Source organism: Achroia grisella, unplaced genomic scaffold (assembly GCF_030625045.1).
Source record: "Achroia grisella isolate CSIRO2021 unplaced genomic scaffold, CSIRO_AGI_Agris_v1 utg821, whole genome shotgun sequence".
Taxonomy (NCBI): Eukaryota; Metazoa; Arthropoda; class Insecta; order Lepidoptera; family Pyralidae; genus Achroia; species Achroia grisella.
Genome location: NW_026713035.1, coordinates 2,870,895 through 2,897,839, shown reverse-complemented (window position 1 = coordinate 2,897,839; position 26,945 = coordinate 2,870,895). Strand labels below are relative to the sequence as shown.

The window sequence follows — 26,945 nt, the reverse complement described above, 5'->3', positions numbered from 1 at the left end:
AAAAAGAGTGAGACCTAAATGTTATATGTGGGACACAGTTACTTAAATATATCAATGTAATAATTGCTTTTAATTATGGCTAGTAAGACAAATTCAATATTGTCTACTAAGCACTACCGTATCTAAACTGTGTCACCCCACCTTACTTTTTCCTATTGTCGTACAAAATATAAGATGAATATTTTTGTGTACATTTTGTTAGTCTATTATCATCTGTAATATACATCATCTCAACCTCGTATTATTACCCCGCAACATTATACATATATACGATATATAAAAGAGAGAAACTGAATCTAAATCTGATAAATCAGATTAATACTTATTTATTAATTTCAGTAAGTTAAAAGTAATAATGTCTAGGAGTGTGTTTACTTCGCAATCACGCCCTCTAGGCCACTTTGATTGACTTCAAATGCCAAGGGACTCTCTGAGGTCACATTAACATATAAACGATCGACAAACAACCCAACAAAATATGTATAGCTGAACAATATTTTGTTTCCGAACGAAAATCTTGCGATGGGAAATGCCGAATGGTATTAGAAACAGTGCGAACGGCTTTCTTTATAAAAACAAAGAACTTTTATACGTCCAATCGAATGGCTTCCTGTATACGAAACTGAGTGCCTTTGAATACTAACTCTGCTTGTTTGTAAGTCCGAACAAAGCCAATCTCCTCAGATTTCTATGCAAAAGACTCCCCTTGAACAAAATATTATGTCGTGTATTGTTGCTTTGTACTTATGGAAATTTCATGTCGCTCGTCACTGGTGAACGAATACCAAACAGCCAATTTAGGATTTTTGTCCTTTTTAATAATGTTCCATTACAACACCATGGAGTTCTTCAATTTTTCTGCCTCTTCTGGGAAGAATTTGGGTTTTTAGAATGCTGTGTCAGAGATAATAATCACCGATATAGAATTCACACATCGACAGCTACTCTCAAAATAAATAGAGATACCAATATTTTGCGTACTGATATAAATAACTGATACTGAATTATATTTTTGTAAATATAATAATAGAAAATACAAATAACTATAGTAATCAATAATAATCTTAAATATTAATAAAAATTGAATAATATTTTTTTATATATACATAAGATGGAAGACCGATGTCTTAAATAACCATAGAACTGAGACCGCCTATGATAATAATATTTTTTTTTTAATTCGCTCAAAAACACAGTATAAATATGATGATTTAGAGATAAGAGCATGTGCTTTGCCACAATTAACAATGGCAATAGAAATATATTCAAAATAACTATAATTTCTAGCGACCTACTTTATTCTTATAAGAATACTAACATCCAATATAATATCAATTAATAAAATATTACACATCCCAAATCAACTGCGTAATTTTTTTTTCCTTTTCATATTACACGGTTCTCATATTTTGTAATATTTATTATCAAGAAGTAAATACGCACCTCTTGAAAATCGGCAATTAAAAGAACAACACATTCTTTGATATCAATATATCGTATGAACTAAGATAGGCGTGGTTAGTACTTATTATAGAACATTCTACTTTATTGATACCCACGTATCAATCAGACGGTACTATCGAGTCGACAATCGTGATTCATTAGACTCCGCTCCGATATCTTCGGGGGAATTGCCAATCGCTTTGAGATATTAACAGTATTAACACTCTGGTTTCCGAAGTTTTAGCAATGATTGCTTTTACCTAACATCATCTTAAATACTCGAGTGCCATTTAAATTTGATGGAACAATAATTTTATGGATATCAGCTCAAAATGTTATAGCGACTATGTATATATAAAATCAAAATAATATAATAATAATAATCTTAGGACAATTCACACAGCGGCATCTAGTCCCAAGTTAAGCTAGTTAAAGCTTGTATTATGGATACTAGATAACTGATATAAATACATTTACAGATATTTTTTTTCGTAAAATAAATCATACTCAGGGATGCAAATGTTTGTGTTGTACGAGGAATCGAACCAGCGACCATCTGAAGTAAGGCCGTGTGCAAAACCGCTAGATCACCGAGGCAGTCTTCAATACAATATATCCAAAGGTAAGTATATCGAGTTGTTTAAAGCAGATATGAAATATATTTGGAAATTTCTTCCATTTTGTATAATAAGAATATCTAGTGTTTAATGAAATGAAAATATATCAAAGTCAGTTACAGACAATGTTCAGTTCGGAATGTAGGTGTAGTTTGAGCTTACTAGAACCCACAAGAAATACTGTACTGACAAGAGTACTTATGAAAGTCTACTGTCAGGTGCGAATACAGTCATAGCAAGTGTTCTTATTAGCCCTTATTTTATACATACAAAAAGTAATAGCTATTTCGCTTGGTTAAGTTATAACTTAATCGATTCCTTCATTGTTTTTTTATTATTTTCTCATAATTTATGGAAGATTCATAGGATAGAGAATTTTTAAAATTTTGTCAGTAAATGCAAAATTTCAGAAACTTATCGACTCACTGAATGTGCGTTTGACAGGTTTCTAACACAGGACGACGTCAGTCATGTCCGCTAGTCTAAAATATATGTTTAAAATACATATAGCATGGAAAAGAGGATTGTTAGTAATGTGGACTGTTAACTCCATTGCTAGCAACGTTCCATATCAGCTTGACCTTCATATTTTACCCCTGGAAACCATGATGAAAATTTCTTGTGAGTATGAGAGGATGTTCATCTTGTCATTCTCCATTGGAGCCCCTCCAGTGTATACCTTAGCGCAGGCGGGTGCACCATTCCATTATCATCCATTAAATATATATAAGAAAAGATTACAAAAAAAATAATGAATAGCTGCCACACCATGCCAAGCTGCAGGGTGTGCGACGTCGCAGTTCCGACACTATCTCGACACAGATAAATGTGTGAGCCGTTCTTTTCTGTGTCACGACTTGTGAATTTTTGTCCACTATAACAAATACTGCAGGAATTCTTTTGTTTATTTTATTTCATATATCATAACACAAAAACATTTCCTTTCAATTTTCAATTCTCCTAAGTAGTAGTTAATTATCTACAAATTAAAATTATGTATAGGAAAAAAGTAATAATGTAACTCACTACTACTAACCAATTTTGGCGAATAACTAATAACATGGGCTACGTATGTTAACGGCCTCGGTGGTCTATTGGTTTAGCAAACTGCCATACATCCGATAAAGTTCGATTACCCGCCCAGTACGTATACATTTGTATAAAGTATATTTGTTTGTCTCATACACAGAAATATACTGAGTGTTTTGTGTCTAAGTATATCCTATAATAAAAACTCTGTCTATCTTGAGATATATTTATTTAGTTATAATTTTCTTATTTTTACAGCATTTTAATAAAAGCTTGTTGAACTGTTAATTTATTCTCGCGATGGAGTCACAATGATAAAATTATATTCAAATTCGTATATTTTTTGGAGATCAATATATTCTTAAGTACAGTTTAAGATTATGTTTTGTTTTCTAAAACTTATTATCAAATTAATTTCTTCTGAACTGTTACCACATCTATCAATTTCATATGAATTTGTTATATTGGACGACAGATACACTAGAATATTATTTTATCTGTGCTATAGCCATAAAGTAGGTACGTTAGACTGGACTACAAGAATGGAGATCAAAAATGAAACATTAAAAAAGTTTTAATGGAAATAGAAAATACATTCAAGTTGTAGGAATGAACTGTAGTGCACTAGAAATTGAAGCGGCGAAATGGTTGAAGTTTTCTAGACGTCACAAAATGTCTTTATGACTCCCGGAGACATCGTAAATTGATATTTATTCTGAATCTTCCCTGTCGCAGTACTCTCAGTTGGAGACTGGAGTCGCTTTCAAATAAATGTTGGTAATTTTTTAATAAAACTAGCCATTCACCGTGGGTTTTCGCGCGTGAATCTGGTATTATTTTTGTTCGTATAAGAATTTCTGGATTTGTTTGAAGTTATCAATTTAATTTTAAACTTTTCAATATACAGTATATTCGTCTTAATCTAATTTGTAGTTAAACCTACTCAAAATTCTGAAGAGTAACAAAGACATGATAGTTAACGAATTCTATTTATTAAAAAGAAACATAATGTGTTCAAATCATATCAAATATTATTTATTCATGTAAAACATTTTAGCCGCCTATGAACGTCGACTTCAAGTCAAATTCTGTATTTTTTTTCTTACTAAATTGAAACAATTTACAATAGGTACGTAGCAGGGTTTATTTCAAACTAAATGACATACACTGCGTATTATAAAATATAGCGCAATAATAAAATGTGGAAAAATATTTTTCAATACACAATCTAGACTGAAGTTTACATCTGCCAATAACTTGAGTTTTCAATAACAGTATCTGTGGAAGGAATGAGATTTTTATAGAACTAGTAATAAATTCGAATCTAGGACATGACAGTGCAATATAATATGTATTTCTGACCACAGTAATATTTGGTTATATATACTTTGATTTATTTTCTTCATACTTTATTATGAACGAGAAAAAGAAGTTATTTGTACTGATGTGGGAATAAAATAATAATTATTAAAGTGTACTTTAATTTATTATTATAAATAGTTATATAACTATAAGTAGCTCTAGATAATCTACTATTTACATTTCTAATATTTTTTCCATTTTTTTCTCAATCAGTACTCGTAAAATTTACTTTTTCTGGACCTAAAAGTTATCAATTTTGTAAGGCGTTGCTTAACTTAATATTAAGGGATCAGCATAAGAATAGTTGCTGATTACTAGATCATAAAGTAAGTTAAAAACTAGTCGATGGATATAAGGTAGGTTTTCAAATATATATTATTAATTGATAATATAATAAATTCCATTAAATTAATAATAATGGTAATCCTGCAACGATTTGTGAAATTCTTTTACTGTTTAAAGGGCATATTATACCAGAGTAACAATATATTATGTTAATACATAATAAACTCAAAAGTTACAAACGCCCTGGAAAAATCAAGTGGGCCCTTATTTCGAAAATAATGATTTAATTTTTTACCTGTAATCATCTGGCTCGCAGTAGTCAGTAGCTTTACATCGTTGTCAGCATCTTGTGTCTCCAGTCTGACGGTAACATTCAAGGGATCCAGTTCATCACCAGCTCGTCCATGCAGTGTAACAAGTACAGCTGTAGTCTTTCCAGGTACTGCTACTTCCGGTGCTACGACCGAGAAACCACTGTAACAAAATTATAATAGGTCGTTAAGAATTATCAAAGATTGGAAATTAATAACAGGATCTTACTACGGTGGTCCAGCCGTTTAATATATCATCTTACTTCTAATGGTCGGTTGCTCGGTTCTCCTACGAAACGTACATTTGTATTCATGAGTATGTATTATTATTTGTATTGATCTGAATGTCTTATATGTCCTTTATTAATTTATTTAGAAAAACAATATCATCATATTTCTATCAGTTGTTTACTGGTCATAATACAAGCTCTCAGTTTGGAGCTGGTTTGAGTTATGTAAATTTTACTGATTTATTATTATTACTAACTGACGCCCGCGACTTTCCCCGTCTGGTATTTATTATTTTTTCAATTAACATTTTTGACCTCCTTATTTGTATTTTTGGGGTCCTGGTATTTCGCCATTATTACAACTGAAGAGCAGGTAGATAGGTAAAAACAAATATTTATCTACCTTCACACGTTTTCATTCGTTCTTACTACTAAAACTCCCTCGATACTCACGTCTCGAATAAAACCTAGTAAAATATCGTCATTTATATATATATATATAGACTATCTATACTATTATTATAAAGACAGAGAGAGGCATTTGTTATGAGAAAACTCCGGAATCATTGCACCGATTTAAGAAATTCTTTCACTGTTTGATATATTATTCCTGTATGATATTATGTTAATATATACAAAAGTTATAAAGTTATGATATATCTTAATGAATGTATGATTCTTACAGGAAGAACGTGTAGAAAAAATAGCTGTATTTTATATATATAGAGCTACCTTCCCGCCCCTTTTTTCCAGGGGTATACTTGTATTATACATATAAACCTTCCTCTTGAATTTTATACTATGAAAAGGTTACTTGTATTCTTTCCTAAACGGAGACACATTTCATGTTTGTATTTTCTCAACTATGTTAAATTTAATAGAAAATGCCAAATCTTTCAATACAAAAGTGTATCGACGAATACGTCGAACTTTGAAGGATTCTCTTGAAGCACGCCAGCTGCAGTGCGACAAATCGTGTGGACACGTTTAAATTATTATATTTTCCTTGTATGTGTACCGAATACAGAATTTGTTTAACAAGAACGTTCGTGTTTTCAGTTTGAAAACGTCAAAGATTTCAATTGAGTGAACTGTTTCCAATGTATGGTTGTTCATTTTAACAGGTTTTTTATAGCACAGGGGACAAATGAGACTGCGGCTCATTTGATGGTAAGTGATTACCGCCAGTGAGTCTCCGCAGCAGTAGGGTGTTGAAAGTGCATTGCCGGCCTCTTAAGAAGGTATAAGCTCTTTTCTTGAAGGTTTCAGTATCGCATCGGTTTCCAGAACGCTAATATAGTTTTTTATTGAATTGGTTATTATTATGCCGAAGTTAATTTCTTTAATGACTATCAGTCAGAATAGTAAAAACGTACCTAGATAGAACATTGTCACAATTATAAGAAGTATTACTGTTCAATTTTGCTGATTGGTTTGTAAATAAAATGAAGTAAGACAAAACAGTTGAAACATAAGTTCTTTGTTTTACAATCTAGACTCAGTTACTATTGTATTACAATAACATTTTCTCCAGTGCCTAAAGCCATTTGTAAATTACTATTAAAAAGACTAGGGATCTGTAATACCCGATACGAGTTAGTTACAAGAAAGACGCGAAGTTACTGAAGTATTGAATACATACTATTTTATTATAAAGATAATATTTTCTGTCCTTCATATTATATTAAGTTTCTTTAGAGAAGAAGCCATATTTTATAAAGCTATGTACTACTTCATGGCAAGAGTGTCGATCAACTAAAATCGCAGTATTGTCGCCGAACAGTTAATACCAGATTTCCAAGCTATATCCGAGATCTATTTAATACCAGATGATACCTCGTTTAGAGGCGAAATAGAAAAGAATACTTAATAAGAGTCATAATTTGATCAACAATAGAGAAGGTCGAAGGCAAGAGGTCTCTTCCAGTAGCGGCAGTCAGGTTTCCGCATCGAATATTTGTGGTCTTATACATACTAATTGTAGCGGTATTAAATAAAATTATATAAATGGATTAGGTAACACTAATATAATAAACTTTCATTTTGTAAATAAGTACAAAATTATGAGCGTACTTTCGATAGTCGTTTCTGCAAATAAATAAAAAGATTGTCTCAAAGGAAAATCCTGAAATGGATGTGTCCGACATATCGACTGTTCAACCCTTATCAAACATAAGACATTATGGAGCCATTCGGTTAGTAAATAAAAATTTTATCAACAGAACGTCGAAGCGTCTTTTCTGCTTTATATAACTATTTACTTTGGTACCCAACATTCTTCTAATTATATCAGTTTATCTAGCGTAACCAAAAAATGTATTAAGATTTTAATTAATTAATCACATGTAATAATGACAAAAATATTATCCCGTAATATTTTACATACACGGTATCACAGCAAAAAAAAGTTAAAAAATTGCAGGACGAAAATAATAGTTTTAATTGAACGTTAGCAATATAGGTGACATTGTGACTTACCCTTTTTTTTTAATTAATAATATATCAAGAAACTATAAATTTAATTATCTTGTCATGTATCATATTTATGAATATATTCATTAAACTTCTTACAAAGTATTTAACTAGAAAACATCTATAGTAATATATTATTCCATATTCAGATTATTTAACATAAGTGCACCTTTGAACTTATTGTATCTTTATACAAATATAATAAATACGAAGGATTTTCCTCTTTGTTATTTTTTAATGGATAAACTCGCACTATACTGAACCGTATTAAATAAAAGTTGAAAATATATACTATACAGAGCAACGTTATCAGTGAGTAATATAATAATAAATTTTCGACGCAAAAAATAATTATTTTATTAAGCAAACAAACAAAACATTTGTAAATTCTATAGAGCAATCTTTCGCTTCGTTTAGATCTGCTTTCGTACAACATGATATGTAATCATTAACTGAACATAATACATTAATTAACGACCATGACAGTATAATATGCAATTACATGGCTCGCAGGTCAAATCTCATTAATTGGCGCAATGAAGCTGAATAATAGAAAATCATATACTGACAGGACATTTCATGACCTCGGTGATCTAGCGATTTAGCACACACTGTTCTCACACCGCTCCAATCATCCCTCGTCTAAATTAAATGGGGATCGAAATTACGACGGCCCGAGTCGAGGTTCGAACCCCTAAGTCCTCAGACTAAAGTCGTATCCGTCAGATGTCCAGTCACTCCATAAGTCCTTCCACGGGTTTAGAGTGCTTTCTGCACTCGCCCCCTGTCCTACGGTGAAGCTGTAAAGGCCAGCATCATTAGAGTAAATCGAAAAAAAATTACTCTCACACTCACTTCGTTTTATCACTCTCGGGTTTGACTCTAGCTCTAAACAAACATTTGTATTCTTTAGTATGATTTATTCGTCTCGTTGTACGTACTAAAAAGTATTTAAGGGCTTCATCGGTTGTTTATTACTCGTAATATAAGCTCTGCTTAGTTTGAGACTAGATGGCACGGCTATTATTATTTTGTAGTTATTAGCTTTTTTGTATATTACAATAGTTTATTGTATAATTGACTGATGGAATTTTAAACCTATATAAAGAAAAGATGCACTACAAAAATAATTACAGCTTTTTTATGACCAATGTTATAAACAGCATACAACCGGTAAGAGATTAGTGCACTGTTATAGAATGAGGACGGGAGAAGAAATGAATACAACATCGTAGTAGCTGATGCAACTATATTGGATCGACTTCCATGTGGTCTTGGTAAGTATTGTCGTCAATTTCTCAATTTCTATTTGTTCCGTATTCCGAACCTCCTTAGTCTAAGCAGGTTGTATTATCGGCTTGCTTAATGAATCAAAGGGCGCTTGGTAATACTGGCCACAAATAAATACATGTGGCCACTAAAATTTTGAAAAAAGAATAAAAATAACAATTGAAAATAAGAACTGGAATAAAGAGGACGCTCCGTATTTTTAACTATATAAAACAAGATAATTAATGATTTATTTAACATAATATAATTGTTTTTATGAAAATATATACTCTAGAATGCGTGGCCATTACACAGTACTTCACATCGGGACGTTCCTGAGCAAAGGTGAGTGTTACATTGCTTACTTTGGGGTGTTCGGAGTGTGGAAGACGTTCTTCCAGGTCGAAATCGTATTTCTACTTCCTTTTCCAATAATTATTTTCTTTTCAATAAATACAGTCCACTCTCTATTTTATATATTATTTTATAAAGATTCGTAATCCAACACTATTCCTATTCTAATCCTATTATAATATACTACTATTTTCCCCGCACAACATAAAACCCTATCATACTGCTATCTAATTCCTCGAATCTTATATTGAACAATTCAGACTACCTAATTGTTTAGCGTTAGATAACAAAATGAACTTGTAGTAACTCATCAGAATATCCATTTAGTAGCAATTGCTTCAATTCACGTCGAAGCGTAGCGTCCTTTGTACAGTTAATTTACTTCGGTTAATTAGCTTTCGAGGTGTTGTCGTCTTGTTATTGAACGTCAAGCTAATTAAACCGATAATGATTTGTTTTACACCCCTTAGTGTATAAATTTGGTTCGAGTCTAAATTAAACTATTTGTGTGAATAAGTCTCTTAAAGGTGCTTACATACTACAATGATTTTATTTCATTATATTCTAAATTCGTATATACCTATAGTCATATAGGTATATTCTCTTATGAATTAATGTACATATATATGATATTGTAATTAAAAATAGATTTCTAAGTTTTTGTCACAATATCTAACAAATTAATTGTATAAATATTTACAAATATTGCAATATAACACCAATTTTATTACATAATTTAAATGTAAAGTAAATCTATGAGGTATGCAATAAAAATGTTTATAGCATTTCATATAATCTTAGAATCATAAGATAAACTATGTTGAGTATGTAATTTTGGATTTCGTTGTACAAATCTCTTTAAAATCTATAATATTATGTAACATACAACAAAGAATACCGCCTTTAGACACAAAAAAACCTGCTTAAATCTTATTATATTATTTATCAGAATCAATATATTGATAAAATTTGTATGACCCTCCTTGCACAGTATCACCTTTCAAGTAAAAAAAAAATAAAATGTTATGAGGTATCTAATACACGTAAAAAATACAGACTAATTGAATACCTACTCCTTTATTCAAGTCTGTTTATACAATATAATTTGCTTTAGAATTGAGGTAGATATAGTTAAACATACCTACGCATTACTAGAATCGAAGTTACCACCTTTATATTGAAGTTAGTTGACAATAAATTTTCATTATATCACACTGAACTACTAGTAAGTAATACGTGTAACTAAATTATAATGGTTATTTATAGAGACACGTACCTAATACTAATCTATGTTATGTACCGTATAGGAATAAGAAATTGAATTAAATGTTTGCCAACGATTGCAATATACCGAGGTATACTTTGTGAAAGCAACGTCTGCGTGGGCACCTCAGTATCACCTATTTCAGATACCAAACCGTCTGTAAGTTGTGTTTCATTTGCAGTGTTAACTTCAATATCTAATTTTGGGGTAATCATTTGACTAATTTGTAATGTCATGAGATAAAAATCAACCGAAACTTTCCTGTAGAAGGATGACATAAGATTATATTAATCAAACTAGCTGTTCCCGCGACATCGTTAGCGTGGAATTTAACATTATTTTTCTAAAATAATTTTTTTTTTCTAAAATAAAAGTAGGTTAAGTTATTTCTTATTACATCAGCTACCTGCCACAAAAAGTTCCGTCAAAATCGGTCCAGCCATTCCAGAGATTAGCCGGAACAAACAGACAGACAGACAAAAATTGTATAAAATGTTATTTTGGTGCATGTACCGTATTTATATTCATATGCATGTAGTAAAAAACGGTTATTTCAATAATACAAACAGAGACTCCAATTTTATTTATATGTAAAAGGCATGATATCAAAACATGGCTATGTGTTAAATATATGCGCATTACGATCGCATATAATTTTTTATGGTTAAGAAAGTAAATAAAATTAAATCAGCAATAGCGACCAGGGCAGACCAGTCCCAACAAGCAGCACACGGTTACTAGAATGACGGGTGAAATAGTGATCACTACGCTCGACTATATTTTAGGAACTTGTCTGAACATTTTAGTACTACATTACTGCTTAAGACTCAAGAAGAGAGAGATATATATAATACTCTATATTACGTGCCGTTTAAATGAACACGAATAAGAAAATATCTCAATGGACAGTTGCCAACAGCTTCAATGTACTTAATCGATACAATCGTTTACAAAGGGGACGTGGAGATCTTGAGTATACCATTGAGGTTAAATCGGTATTTTATAACCAACTTCAAAAGATAAATGTTGAATTTCGACTATATTCTTTATATGTATACTATTAGGCTGTATTTTCGGATATTTAATATAATTTTTTTCTATAATATACGTTTCTGCCATGTGAGTCATTTATATGACTTCTATGTGTAGTAGAAAAAAAACATTTAGTTTTCATAAACACAGGTTTATTATAATCAATCTCATAATTATGTAAACTTAATTACATTACACTTATGTATATGGGAGGGTGGGGATTGTTAGTAATGTGGACTAATAACCTCATATCTAGCAATGTATCATATTAAGTTGACCTCCACGTGGTTCCTCCTAGAAACCATCGTGATAAATTCATGGCGAATATACCACGATAACTGACTTGACTTTATGCTCATCTTATCATCCTCTGCTGGTGCCCCACCAAAGTAAACTGTTAATGCAGGCGGGTGCACCATTCCATTATCATCCATAAAACACCTGTATATATGTTAACTAAATATGTGTTTATATATATATATATATATATATATCAATTATATAAATTAATTAAAGTGAAATTGGGTTTAATAATTTTGTGTATTATCCTTATAAGATTCCAAAACGTGTATTTTTTATATTCTAGTGTAAGATTACGTAATCATAAAAAATATAAATGAATTTTTAGAGATACTAATTATTTTTTATGGATTCATATTCAAATATATTTCTTTCATGTTTAATGTCAACATAGTAATATCTACGTACTAGAAAATTGGAGCGTTTTTAGTCGAGAAAAAATTGGCCTTTTGAAGCTTAAATAATGATAAGTACACAGACTATGCCAGGCCAGACATTAGCAAATACCAACCGCACATTCACCCTAATATTTACTCGAGCCATTTTGAGCCCTTTTTGAATGCTCTGCATTTCCGAGGTTAGTTACGTTGGATATTTTAATTGTGGGTTTAGGTTCCCAGAAAATAGCGCTATTAAAAACCATGGAGATTTGGAGTAGAGTTTTTTAAGAAATAGCAGGACATTAAAGTTATCTTGTTTCAACATTATGTTGTATAATAATATTCCTCAAGAATTCAAACAATGTCATCTAGTCCCAAGCTAAGCAGTGCTTCTATTAGATACTAGACAACTGATATAAATACTTACTTAAACTAAGTATGCGGCATGTTATGTCATATTTATGTAAAACATCCAAATGATTTTTTTCCACGTAATTGGAATGCAATCAAATTTATTTATTTGACCTTTCGTGTTAAGACATGGTTAATAATATAAATAAATATAAGAAATAGCTGTAATGCGATATACTTATCTGCATATAGTAATTTATGTTATAAAAAGACATTCTTCTTTTATTGTAACATACAGTGGAATAAAAAATGTAGACAATTTATTTTTATGGATAATAAATAAATATCATTGAGGGAAATTAATGTTAATACTATTAAAATACTAACAAATCTTGCTATAATATAATACTTAGCACAAAAATGTGAAGATACAACTTACAAAGTATAAAGTTACCATCATCAAGATTATTATTTTTGAGTGATCTAAAGAAAAGGCGGATGTTAGACAGAACACCAAATTGTAAACTGTATTAACGAATATTGACTCTGTACTAACCCTGTGTCAAACCAATTTTACGTAGTTCACTGCAAAATTCACAGCGTACGTAACTGCAAAGCAAAGTTGTACACACATTGCACGTTTATTTTTTCAGGCCGTCAGAGTAGCATTAAAGTGGTCGCCGCGCGTGACTTCATTGTTGACGGCTCGTGCCTGACGGGTCGAACCGACCAGCCAACAAATAAATAGAAATGGTAATGGGTTATACGTGAGATCCGATCCGATTTTTCTCTGTCAGCTAAATTTAATGCACTTTAACGGGTTATTTGTGTACATGTACACTGGAGGGTTGAATCCGGTCGGTGCTTACTGATTTTTTTATATTTTTTGGGATCATCCTAATGCGCTTGTATTTTAACTTTGTCCGGTAGAGGGTTTATATTTTTAAATCTAAACATGTACCTACTGGAATATTAATTAACCCGTTCAATCTATTGCCTTGTGTTTACTGTTATTTGAACTAACTAAATCAATACAAGCGTTGAAATTAATATTAGCATATGTCAAACATGAGATATTTATCGATGGAAATAGAATCCATTAGTTTACCCACGGTAGTTTTCAAGAGGGACCGCGTGGAGGTCCACATAACTTTGTCATCTGTCTGTGAACATTTTTTTAATACATGATAATCGAATCTTCCTGGGGGGAAGGGGATTGTTAGTAATGTGGACTAATGATCCCATTGCTAGCCATGCTAATGTATCATATCGGATCGACCTCCACGCGGTTCCCCCTGGAAATCATCCTGATACATTCCCGGTGAATTTGTCACGTTGGGCTAACTGATCTGATCTAATGCTCATCTTATCATCCTCCACTGGTGCCCCGCCAGCGTAAACCGTCAGCGCAGGCGGAGAAATCATTCCATTTACTTCCTTTTAAAAAAAAATCGAATCTTCCTGTCTGCGCTACCTAATATAATAAAAAGATAAAATGAGAGGTCAGGTAGTAGCAGTTAGCAAAAAATAAGTCTCTGATAATAACAGTCCCTTCCCGTCAATCAGTGAATTAGCAAGTTGATAATGATGTTGAACAGTTATAAAAGGAAACAATGAAACTTTAACTAAACCTAAAGCCTTCAGGTCACTTTGCTTTAACGAGAGGCAAATACGGATAAAGGATAAGGCGCCAGTATATGAATAATTCATTAAAACGTAATGAGCCTCCAGCAAGTCTTCACTTACATACTCTGTGCAATGGGGAATCTTCATATTACCTCTCTACTTTGTAATGTAGTAATTATTCATGACTATTCTAGCATGAGTTATTGATCTGCGTGTTACCTATATATACATATATATAATACTACGCGTGTGTGTGTTAAATACATGGTAGTCTATGTAATATATATCTTTATGATTTATATGCATAATTTAAAAAAATATTATCATTCTATATTCCTTCTCTATAAGTGTGCGAAATAGCATACTCCTCCGTCCACGCAATTTTCATTAAAAGGGTTACAAAGTTTTTATTTTACATATAAATACCATATGTAGATTACAAAGGTATGCCTTTTGTTTCATACCTTTCATTTGTTTTATACATTAATATTTTATAGAGAAAACAAATGTTTATGTTTATTTTGAATAAACTATTTTTCTAATTTTTTTTTTAAATAAAGAAAAATTAGGCATTACTCTCCTTTTCTCGTCAGTCGGGTAAAACTCTATACAAAATCTTATTTGTTTAAAGTACACGGACATGCTAATAGAATGTGTAAAAGACTCGCCAATAGGCGTTTGGATGTAATGCCTCCAGGTCAGTGGGCTTCAGTGAGGGTAGAGTGGGGATAAAGGTTAAGGCGTCGGCATATGAATAATTCATTAGAACGTAATGAGCCGGCGGCAAGTCTGCACTCACCTTGTACAGAATGTGTGATGTAGCGAAGATTTTTCGAATTTTAGTCGTGAAGATCTACCCTAATACCTGAACAAAAATTTTATATTTGTTCCGTTCTTTATTTAAATTTAGATAGACCTTAACTTTACAACTAGTATTAGTATTCCTTATGTTCTTAATTATTTTTTTTTTTTTTAATTTTGTCTATTTAAAATTTATTTTTATTTTATGGGTATATTACATTATATTTGTCTTATGTTAAACTATAACTCAACTCGACTAAACTATTTTTTAGCTAATGGCTTGGAAAATATGGAAAAATTTCCTATACTAGATAATAATTTGCCGAACAACATCGTAATACAATGTTATCAGTTATTTATTTTAGTTATTTATTATCATACAATAATAATGTCATTATATAATTGACTCTACACAACAGACATAATCATAAATTATTATAATTTACTAGTGTACTTCAGCCAATAATACTATATAGGTATTTCAGCCAATTTACAGAAACCCTTACCGAATTATACCCCTAACTCTACCTCAGACATCACTCTGTTGACAGATGAAAACGGCATGAAAATTCATTCAGCCGTAGTTTCAGAGATTATCGCAAATATACAGGCAGATTGGGTAGGAACATTGGTATATTATATGTATAGAATGCAATGTAGTCAAAATATAGCAAACATTTTGGACCTTTACAAAACTTATATATATATATCTAAAAATAACAATATGATATTACACAAAATATATTAAGTTCATATGTATATGGTATCTTGTGACCTAAACTTAATTTAATTTACCAGTAACATGGCTAATTTAATTGAAAAAATTATGCACGAGTACTCCCCGGCATAATTTTTTCAAAGAAATTTAGATATGGCGACATAATTTTATTCCGTGGACTCATTTAATTATTCTCCTTCATAATAGTTAAATTATGTTAAAACATTAATTTGAAAGTAAAATTTCAGAAGCAGACCTCAATGTCAGTTGGCTGACCCAAATTATGAGATACATTAAAATTACAGCAGACCATAACAGATACGTTGTCAACATTTTGAAAACCTATTTTTAGTAGGTTTAAAGAGTCTAGTCATGAAATTAAATGAGTATGAATATTATTGACGGCCTCGGTGGTCTAGCGGTTTAGCACACCGCCTTACTGCCAATAGTTGCGGGTTCGATTCCTCCCACGGTCCAACATTTTTATTCATGAGTATGATTGTTTGTGTCGGTCTGGGTGTTTTCTATAAATATTATCTTCTGTATAATATGTATATATTTAATACAAACAATGTATATATATTTTATTTTTATTAACTGACACAAATAGATATAAAAATTATATCTAGTTGTGTCAGTTGTCTAGAATCCATAACAAAAGCTTTAGCTAGCTTGGGTCTAGATGGCGTTGTGTGACTTATACTAGATTATTAAAAAAATGTGGGTATCATTAAAAACTTTAAATTTATTTTAAAACTAATATTTAAATGCATTTTTTTTAATTGTAAATATTAATGTACTTAATGTTGGTGTAAGTCTACATTTTATACAAATTAATTACCGAATACTGAAGTTCTTTACATGTAAAACGCGGTAAAAAAAGTTTGAATTATTTTGTTCCTAGTTTTCAGTATATACATAAGTACCATTCTATAAATACCATACGAAGTTCGGTAACGTACGTACCAACGTAGATGAGCAGAAAGAAAGAATTCATCAAAAACCCCACGGGTACAGAAGATAATGGGCGAAACCGCGTAAAATACTGAAATAATTTCGTAGTAGATACGTATACGCTATCATGACTGGAATGACTCGTAATATGTATGGGTAAAATGAACGCTTTGTAATATGAAGGTGGCATGACAAAAACAAGGCCTCGTTATGATGATAAATAATGAGAGTAATCTTCAGCGAGGAAGGTTTTAATAATTTATTATATACTCAACATTCCGTGGAAAAATCTAATAATTTAGTCACGATGGCACGACTTTTTTTGGTACCGCCTATTTTTACAGTTAAATTACTCGAGAAAACATTCCAATTACCTTTAGACATCAAAATTAAATACAAATTAATAATATTAATAGTACAACTAATTCATAATTAATCAAGTATACAATTTAATAGTAAAACTTGGGTAAGTTCGCAGCTTAAAAGCTCCAAAGCTCGCAGAGGGAATAAAGGTACGATACGATCTATAAATATTTTTTCCAAGCTTTGAAAGTATTTAAAAGTCAAGTAGTCTGGAAAGTATTAACATCTCTGAAAAAATAATCAAAGAAATTATTTGTAAACATCTTACCAATTTACCCAAAAATAATAATTTCAACTTTTTCACAAGATTTTACTGATAAATATTACAAAAGTCTAAAATTGTATTTAATAATTACTCCATTCCTCTGAAATCTTATTGCATACGACTATGTAGAGATTTGACATTGCGAATTCGAAAATCTACTATTTTGTTTGTAAAATAATAAGATTAAAAGAAATATATAATTACTAGCGTGCCCGCGGTTTTACCCTATATGTTATTCTAGTCTATAAGCTATATTACTGTAAAGATTCATCAAAATCCGTTCAGTAGTTTTTGCGTGAAAGAGTAATAAACATCCATCCGTAATGACAAACTTTCGCGATTATAATATTAATAAGAATCTCTACAATCGATATTTTTTCACTTGCCCAATAGATTGTGACTTTCCGAAATCTGAATAGAATATATTGACAATGGATATATATATGTGGTATATGACCAGAGATGCTAATTATGAGAACGATAACTATAGGAATAAAATAAGAGTTTAATTATAATATTAAGTAAATACGTACTACATATTTTTCTTATAAATAATTATATATTATTAAAACACTACAATGCACTATCAATTTCAAGGTTTTATTACAATCGATTATATCTAACATAGTTATGATATGTCTATTCGAATTATCAAAAACAAAAAAAACATATCGTAAGACCTGTTATCCCAGAAGCATTGGGAACTGTCGATATTATGGTCAACACAACATTTGATATGCTCAAATTACGCTCGTTATATGTCGAAATATAAATTGAAACGCAGAATTATGTTTTTAGATAAAGGAATGCTTTATTCATCAATTGAATAGTAATTTTGAGTAGTAATTTTGGTGTTGTCCTGATGGAACTTACGACCTCTTCGGGTAAATTAGGTAAACTACTAAGCCACAGTGTGCTCACCAGATTAGTAACTGTGAATAATTCCAATTAATATAGATTTATGGCAGCCAATCCCAATATTAGCCAACAAACATTAATCTTGTAACAACTACTCCACAACTTTTAAAGGGGTTATAATCAAAAACTTCGCTAAAAACGCCCTTAACTCACCCTTCCGTCGTGAAGTTGCTTCAATTAAATAGATGACTTTGTAAAATAAATCGAGTTTCTAAGCCTCTACCGGAGTGACGTCGAGTAGTAAATTTTATTAGCAAGAGAGGGAAAATGATTAATTGATTTTCGGTGTCGAGGCGTCGCGTATAACGGATGACAAACAAAATTTGTACAGGATGATTCTGTTGATGAAGCTTTATGTTACATACGAGTATACTTAAAGATGATTAGTAAATGATACTCACGTAATTTATGTTAATTTTTTTTACAAACAGCTTTTGGTCAAAATAATGCGACTTCAACTATTGAAGTGTTTAAGTGTTTTGTCTCTCTTTCAATACAGAAAATGGTTTAAAAGAAAGAAAGAGATGTTATTAGTGTTTTATGTTTTTACAAAAAATAAACATAAATTAAATTTTAATAATTAAGTAAAAAATATAATAACACCATTATTTCAAATAGAAGTAAAGTATAAAGACTTTTTAATAATTTTATTCAAACAATTAAATATAATAAATCTATGCTATTCAGAGATCACTGGAGACAGTTGGAGGAGGCTTATGCCTATTAGCAAGCAGATATAGATATATATGTATATGGCTATATCTGTTTAAATATATAGAGATATTAAATATGAAGATCAGCAGATGCTATGAAAAAAAAAGTACAGCGTACCCGGGCGTAACCAGCCCGAACCAATAGTTGTCTATATAACTAAATTGATAACTGCGACACCCATCAAGATCTTAATTAACCGACAAACTTTGATTAATGATGGTATAACGAAGACAATAGTAATGAACATAAAGGTTTAATTCAGCTGACCCCCGAAAGTGTCAACAAAGCTAATCATTTGGTAATAGGGTCTAATGCTTCGACATGATAGTTTCAACCCCTCTCATTACTGTGCAATTACTTTAGATTCATACGCACAGACATACCACACATTATTTCTATTCACACGTTTCGACTTAAAAATGTAAAGTTACAACGATTATTTAAAAGAGCAACACGCAGGATTCTTTCTCATTCTTCTTTTGATGAGACAGTTTTCCGAATGAGCTGTAGATTAAAAGGATAACTATGACTATTCAAAAATACTTAAATTTAGTTTTTATTTAGACTGAAAAATATGTACAAGAAAAAAAAAGCAAATATGTTTTTTTTCTATTAAATATTCCTAATCTTTAAAGGTGAAAATACTAAAGTACTCTCACTATTCACTCAAATAACGTCTCAGAAAAAAATCATGTAATATATTTCACGAAGCGCCTACCGGATTTATATAAGCTACCTACTTTATTAACGTTCAAAGAAAGTATTATCCCTTTTATGCGTATCCAATTATATTTTAACTTATTTGAGTTTGTTCCTATTAAAGAAAAAAAGGTAAACAATATAAAATAACAACCAATTTTTATAGAATATACTTATAAGTACCTACACGTGAAGCCTTTTTTAACGAGTAGAAAATTTCCATTAATATCATCACATATCGAACCCATACATCGCCAATTTTATTTATAGTAAATTACACCCACTGAGGAAAGATCCTCAGTGGGTGTATTGTGCTTTAAATAAAATTGGCGAACAAATTGATAGCCAATCTTATGATATATGATAATCTTCGCTAATATTCTTCAACAGGGTAACGGATATCACATTTGAGATTACAATGCCATAAAACACCCTTTAACCGTAACACTGCTTATAAAGCGAAATTAAATTGACTATTATATACGTAAATGTAATTATGAGTTAATATATATACTTATTGTTTCTGTTACTAGCTGTGTCCGCGGTTTCACCCGCGAGAAATTTATAGCCTATATGTTATTCTGATGTATAATCTATATTATTGTAAAGTTTCATTAAAATCCATTTAGTAGTTTTTGCATGAAAGAGTAACAAACATATATCCATCCATTCACACTCACAAATTCCGTAATAGGTTTTGAAATAAAAATAATTCATGGCTATTCATTTATTAGCATCAACCTGTATAAAGTCAAGTAACGTTCGAGTAAGTGTGATTGAAGACCTATCCGAAATTGATTTTGATTGAAATTAAATAATGTCTTTGCAAAGTGATTTCGTAAACAATAATTACAAATCCGTTATCATCGACGAATTTGACATAATGAACTGAGTAATGAAAAGTAAATTCATATTGTCTGAGAGAAGTCTGTCTTTGATTCATTATTAGAAGAGATAATTAATTTTATTCAGTATTCTATTCAATTTTAAAATTAAAAAGAAGCGCATGCTATTATCCGAAATGAGGTAGTCAACACTGTTATCCATTGCAGTTCTAATAAATATTACATTCGAAATCAAAATGTGTCTATCCATTTGTTTGACTGTTTCTTGTGTCTTTCCATAAAACGATTAAACGAATCTTGGTTAAATTTTACGTAAAGATAGACTGTGTCACGAGAACATGTATATACGTATATACATGTATATATGAACTCCGTCTGTTTTTTTTATACTATGATATAGGCTATATCATAGTATAAAAAAAGCAGACGGAGTTATGGTTTACGTAAAAGAGAGCGTGAGAGAAAGAGAAAAAAAAAGATACCTCTCCTTTCTCCATCAAGGATTACATGTCATGAATCAGTCATGAATTCAGGAAATTTCCATATCTTCTAGAAGAGAAGAAACATTTTCATCGGACACTGATCTTTACTTTCAAAAAGATCGTATTATCACGATAAAACAGCATAAATGATGCTCTCGAGCTTCTATTAGCAGTATCATTAGCAAACGTCCATCAATCAATGAGAAATGCTGACTGTAACAAGTATGATTATATAAAAAGGGAAAGAAAATAAAAGATGAAAAAGATAAGGAATTCTTGTAAAGGTTTTACCGCTGTCATGTAAGGATTACTTTGCGGAGTAAACCCGTAAACTGGCGTAACTTTTAATATTATGGCAATTAGGTTCTTATTTGAATTTCGAATTATTTGAGATCGTGATGAGTTGGGATGAATTTTGTGTATCCGGGCATTTTTACTGTTTCATTAAGTCCTCTTATATTTAAAACTTGTACAAATGAAGAGCAATTGGTTGACATGACTACAATTATTATGTAATATTTTTGTTTGAAGAGTGTAAAATTCCCATATTTTAATTAATAATGTATTTGTACCAGGTTTAAGATACAAAAAGTAATCCTTATTAATATTATAAATGCAAAAGTAATTCTGTCTGTCTGTCTGTCGCACTTTCAGGCCAAAACTACTGAACTGATTTAAACGATAATTGGTACACAGATAGTCTAAACTCTGAGAAAGGACATAGGCTACTTTTGAATGCCTTTATGGTTTTACAAAGTTCAAAGGGTATATAAAAGGTTGTATGGAAGTATCATCATTTTGAAAACTAGAAGCTAGAAACGCATTGTTTTAAACGGTTGGTTAAATATAAATATGACATTTAAAGTTTTAAAAATTTTATCTTTAAAAATAAAATAGGGTTTGAATGTTTGTATAGAAATTTGAAATGTTATTTTTGAAGCCGCAACAATGATTCTGTTATATTTGGCTCTTTTGGGTTAGATATTATTTAATTTCTTTATTGGTTCAATCGAGGCGGACGAAGTCGCGGTCACTGCTTGTCTTATATATATTTTTAATGTAATGAATTGGTTTATTCTAATTACGTAAAAAATATATAATGTTCTAAAATTAAAATTGCAGCGTTCATAATGATTGAAGCAAAATATGAATAAGCCTCGAAAACGTGAACTAATTAATAAAGAATTAACTCAAAAGAACTGCGATTATTTTATTTAATAAGTTTAGTTATAACGCCGTTAACCGAACGACTCTCTAGAACGAAATTAACCTTCGGAAGGCCCTGTTGTTGGCAAGTCGTTTTACAACGTCCCCTAACCTCCTGAAAAATGATTATCGCTGAAGTTCAGTGAAGTAAAATTTTAAAACAGAACTCTCTCGCTTTAACTGAGTTTTGACGAAGTCGGGTCTTCGTTTATAGATGATTAAAATAATATAATGCTTGGGAATTAACAATGTAGGTACAAAAAGTTATTTTATTTCATAAAAATAAACCTACTACAATTGATTGACAAATATTGCGTAGTTCAAATGGGAAGACAGATTGATGTCAGGTAAATAATTTCACCTTGAATATCATCATGGTTGACTAAGCGACTTGATTTCATCCTTCACTTCCATTTTATATGCAATCATTATAAAGAAGACTTCGAAGAAGACCACGGGAAGTCGAAATAATTATAGTACAAAAATTAATTTAAGTTTTATTAATATCGTTTGAATTACTTCTACTACTACTACTGTCTTGTATATTATTAATCTTATTAATATTACAAGCTGTACACGCGACCACGTCTGCGTAGAATTTTATTTTATTTTTCTAAAATAAAGGTAGCCTAAGTTACTTCTTATTACATCAGCTACCTGCCAATAAAAGTCCCGTCAAAATCGGTCCAGCCATTTCAGGGATTAGCCGGAATAAACAGACAGACACAAAAATTGTAAAAAATGTTATTTTGGTTCATATGCATGTAGTAAAAATGGTTATTTCAATATTACAAACAGACACTCCAATTTTATTGATATATATAGATATACGCGAATATTTATGAGTATGGATAGGTAGATGGATGGACAGGTGTTTGTTACTCTTTCACGCAAAAATAACTAAACTGATTTTGATAATACTTTACAGTAATATAGCTTATATCAGAATAACACATAGGCTATAAATTTCATGCTGGCGAAACTTGGGTAAAGCTAGTATGCATGTATTTATACAGAATTTTTTAAATAAATATTCGATACTAATGGATGGTGAACAAACCGCACTTGTTAGCACGTGCAGTATTTCATACAGGCGTCGCGCGACGCTTGACACGTTTTCACTTTTGCCCCGGGCGCCCCAGTATCAAAACGGAAAGCACTTTTCTGTACGCAGTGGAAAATACTTTTTATTTTTAAATGCGGCTTTGAGAAGGTCAAGTGTCGGTTTTAGTAGGTTTTTCTTTTTCACTTTTCATTTGAACATTCACGTGCGATTTTCTTCTTGTTGGATAGGTTGCTCAATTTTGAGGAACGAATTAGTTTCCACAATTTAGAAATTTACATTTGTTTTTTTATGAAAGTTGGTGCTTTTCTTAAGGTCACAAATTTTAACAAGGTGTGATCAATAGTTTATGAGTTATCTTTGATAAGGCAATTGAAGCAAGTTGTTTCGTGTAGACCTATAATCATTATAATAATACGTAGATGCTTGAATTAATATTTATTGGAGTCAGACATAATATTTTCATGGCCTCTATACAGTTTCCAATACAATTAGTTAAAAAAAATTATTTTTTTATTTGTTAAAAAAATTTCCCTTTTAACCCTTTTATAGCATTCAAAAGTAGCCTATGTCCTTTCTAAGGGTCTACACTAACTGTACCAAATTTGTCAAAAAATTATTTTCAAATATTAATTTATTATCAAAAATTAAATCGGTTCCGTAGTTTTGGTGTGTAAGTGAAACTGACAGACAGAGAGACAAATAAAGTGACTTTCACAGTTATAATAATAGTGGGGTATTTTATAAACTAACCCAAAAAAAACAAATTGAAAATGTTTCATAGATCTGACTTCAAAAATGATGAATTTACCTAAAAACTTTCATCCCCTATTTTATTTTACCCCCTTAAGTATAAAAATTTTAAAAACTTTGAATATCATATTCATTCATATTTAATCATCAGCCTAAAATAAAAGCTTCTAGCCTTAAATATGACGTTACAATATTTCATCCCGAATTTCAACCCCTTACAACTCTTTATTCGCATTAAAAAGTAGCCTATGTCCTTTCTCAGGGTCTAGACTATCTATGTACCAAATTTCATTTAAGTCGGTTCAGTAGTTTTGACGTGACAGCGATACAGACAGACAGTTACTATCGCATTTATAATATTAGTATGGAGTATGGATAAATCAAGGAAGTCAAAAGAAAGTCTTATTTAAACATATTATTACTGTCAGGGTAATAATTTTCTTAAATGAGACTTTCTTGTATATCTGGTAGTTCATCAGGTTGTTTGTAATTCAAGTTCATTGAATTTACAAATATAGAAACATAATATACTCACGTGGTACATTTTCCAGCAGTTGCGGCCGCGATTTGAAGCGCTAGAAGCACTACTACAGCGGCCATCTTGCGCAGTCAGGTCAGCGCATTTCCTTACTCGCCGGATATTGCGGTCCACAAGTTTGTATCTGTAAGAACATTTTTCCGTTTAATCCTCGACTTGGCTCTAGTGGATACAAGTTGGCATCAGTTTTAAACTTGCGCCAACTAGTATAAAGTTGAAAATAAGGCTTGATTTTTATTGAATTAAGTAAATACTTTGTTGGAATACGTAAAGTAGTTCAGTAATGTTAGTAGCTAATGGGTAGAAACACTTTGTACGCGTGTACATTTGTAGATCGCCCTTTAAAGATGGTTATCAAACGATATCGAGAAATAGCATCTACACGACGCAACCTATCACCTGATTAATGAATTAATTAATAAAATTGTAGGCTGGCGGTATTGAAAAACTTCAGAAAATTAATTATTGCCCTTCTTGGTAAGTGCTCAACTTTTGTCTGTCTATATGCTAATGTTTAACAATATGTTCCATGAAAAATATATAGTAATTTCTATAACAATTTTTACTTAAAAAATTAAAACGTAAACAGTTTCGTCTTGTTTAAATCTCGATAAAAAGATAATAAAGATTAAAGTTTATGAAGGTAATATCCAAATAATTTATCTTTTCGACTACTGGAAACTAGAGAATATGAATACACACTCATCTCTTAGATAACTAATTAAATCTGTCATTAGATAACAATTTTTTTGTTGTCTAACGTAGTGACCATTACGCACCCTCCTACCTAATTAGTAAGAATAGAACAGAATGGTAGCAACAGCAAGACGTGTTAGATTTATTATTTACTACATTTACATTTTTATGAGAATAGTTTCAACTTATCAACTAATACCCTTGGAAATAGATGTCGTCGATGGTCTAATTTTGAATTTAAAAATGAATCTATATTTTTATAAACATGCAGAAGCACGTTTGAAAATAATAAGAGTTGAGTTTCTTATTAGTTCTTACTAGCTCATATACTCTCCGAACTGACGATTGTTTTTGACGTATCATAAAAGTCTGTAATAGACCTATATGAATAAAGATATTTTGATTTCATTTGATTTGGTATAACGGGAATATTTTATATAATAAAATATAATAATAAGCAATTTGAATAAAACTTATTACTCAGATAGATATAGATTTATAATATTGGTAAAGACTTCTCTGCACAGATGTGTACATAAACTTGGCACTGTTGAAACTAATACGTTAATTTCGTAACTTTGCCGTGTGTCCAAGTTTGCAACCAAGTTTGAGAACATATTCTGAGAGATCTACATAGTGTATACCTATAAGTTATAAGTTTATACAGGAATATTCTGAGGAGTGAAGAAGTTAAGATTACGTAAGGATAGAAAACTGATTATGGTGCCTATGTATATTGACCCTTTAAATAAGGTGTCATTTGAGTCGTCTCCTGGTGATAAAAATATGTAACATACATTCCAAATTTCATTATTACTAAGAGTTCTACTGAGAAGTATGAGTAAGATGTGTTTTTAATTATATATCTTAGTATGTTAATGACAGAGTAACGAAGTGTAATCAAATCAAATTCATTTATTTATACTGCAAATAGACGCTTAGGGGCTGCGACTTAGGAGCACTATATTTAGAACGTGATGTTTTAAGTTTTTTGTATTAATATTTTTTTCCTACTATACAGTAATATCTGTCGTGATGGTGATATTCCTGTATATAGGCGAAGGTTATCATCATCAGGTGGCCCCATTAACTTTTTATTATTTGTGTCATTAAAAAAGGAAAACTATCCGCATAATAAAAAATCACATATCACATTCTGCTACTTGTAATATTCTTTACATATTATTATGATTGAGAATAACTGAAAAATACTTTTAATATATCCATGTCTCTATAGACAATGGCTGTGTTTTCAATCAGATAGGCCATCCGCCTGTTTGATATTCCCATCGTTGTAAAAAATTCAATTTACTCGACTATTACCGGGCCGATTCCGACACTTTGCTACTCGGACAGATAAAACATTATTACTAAGTAAATAAACTGTGAAATGAGCTCATCTCACATGGATGCTGCGTTTTCGATTACATCTGCTATGTCTTGGGAGCACTTAAACTTGGTAAAACCGTATTTATGATACATAAAACTGTTTTACAACTCCGTGGAATGCGTTGACCTAATATAGGTTAAAGTTTATAGAGGTCTTACACACGGGAGTATTTGAATCGCTGCGAATTAGTTAGGCAGTAACCTACAGCTGCTATA

General features: G+C 30.9%; 1 protein-coding gene across 1 annotated transcript in view; it reads right to left on the bottom strand.

The window, feature by feature from the left end:
• LOC131852023 (C3 and PZP-like alpha-2-macroglobulin domain-containing protein 8) overlaps positions 1-24,714 on the bottom strand; it is a 126,933-nt gene extending 102,219 nt beyond the window's left edge. The window contains exons 1-2 of the mRNA XM_059202593.1: positions 24,642-24,714; positions 5,032-5,210 (exon numbers count right to left, since the gene is read on the bottom strand). Of these exons, the coding sequence (XP_059058576.1) occupies positions 5,032-5,210; positions 24,642-24,706 (244 nt within the window). The 5' untranslated portion in view covers positions 24,707-24,714. The remainder of the gene's footprint in view (positions 1-5,031; positions 5,211-24,641) is intronic.
• Positions 24,715-26,945: the final 2,231 nt, after the last annotated feature.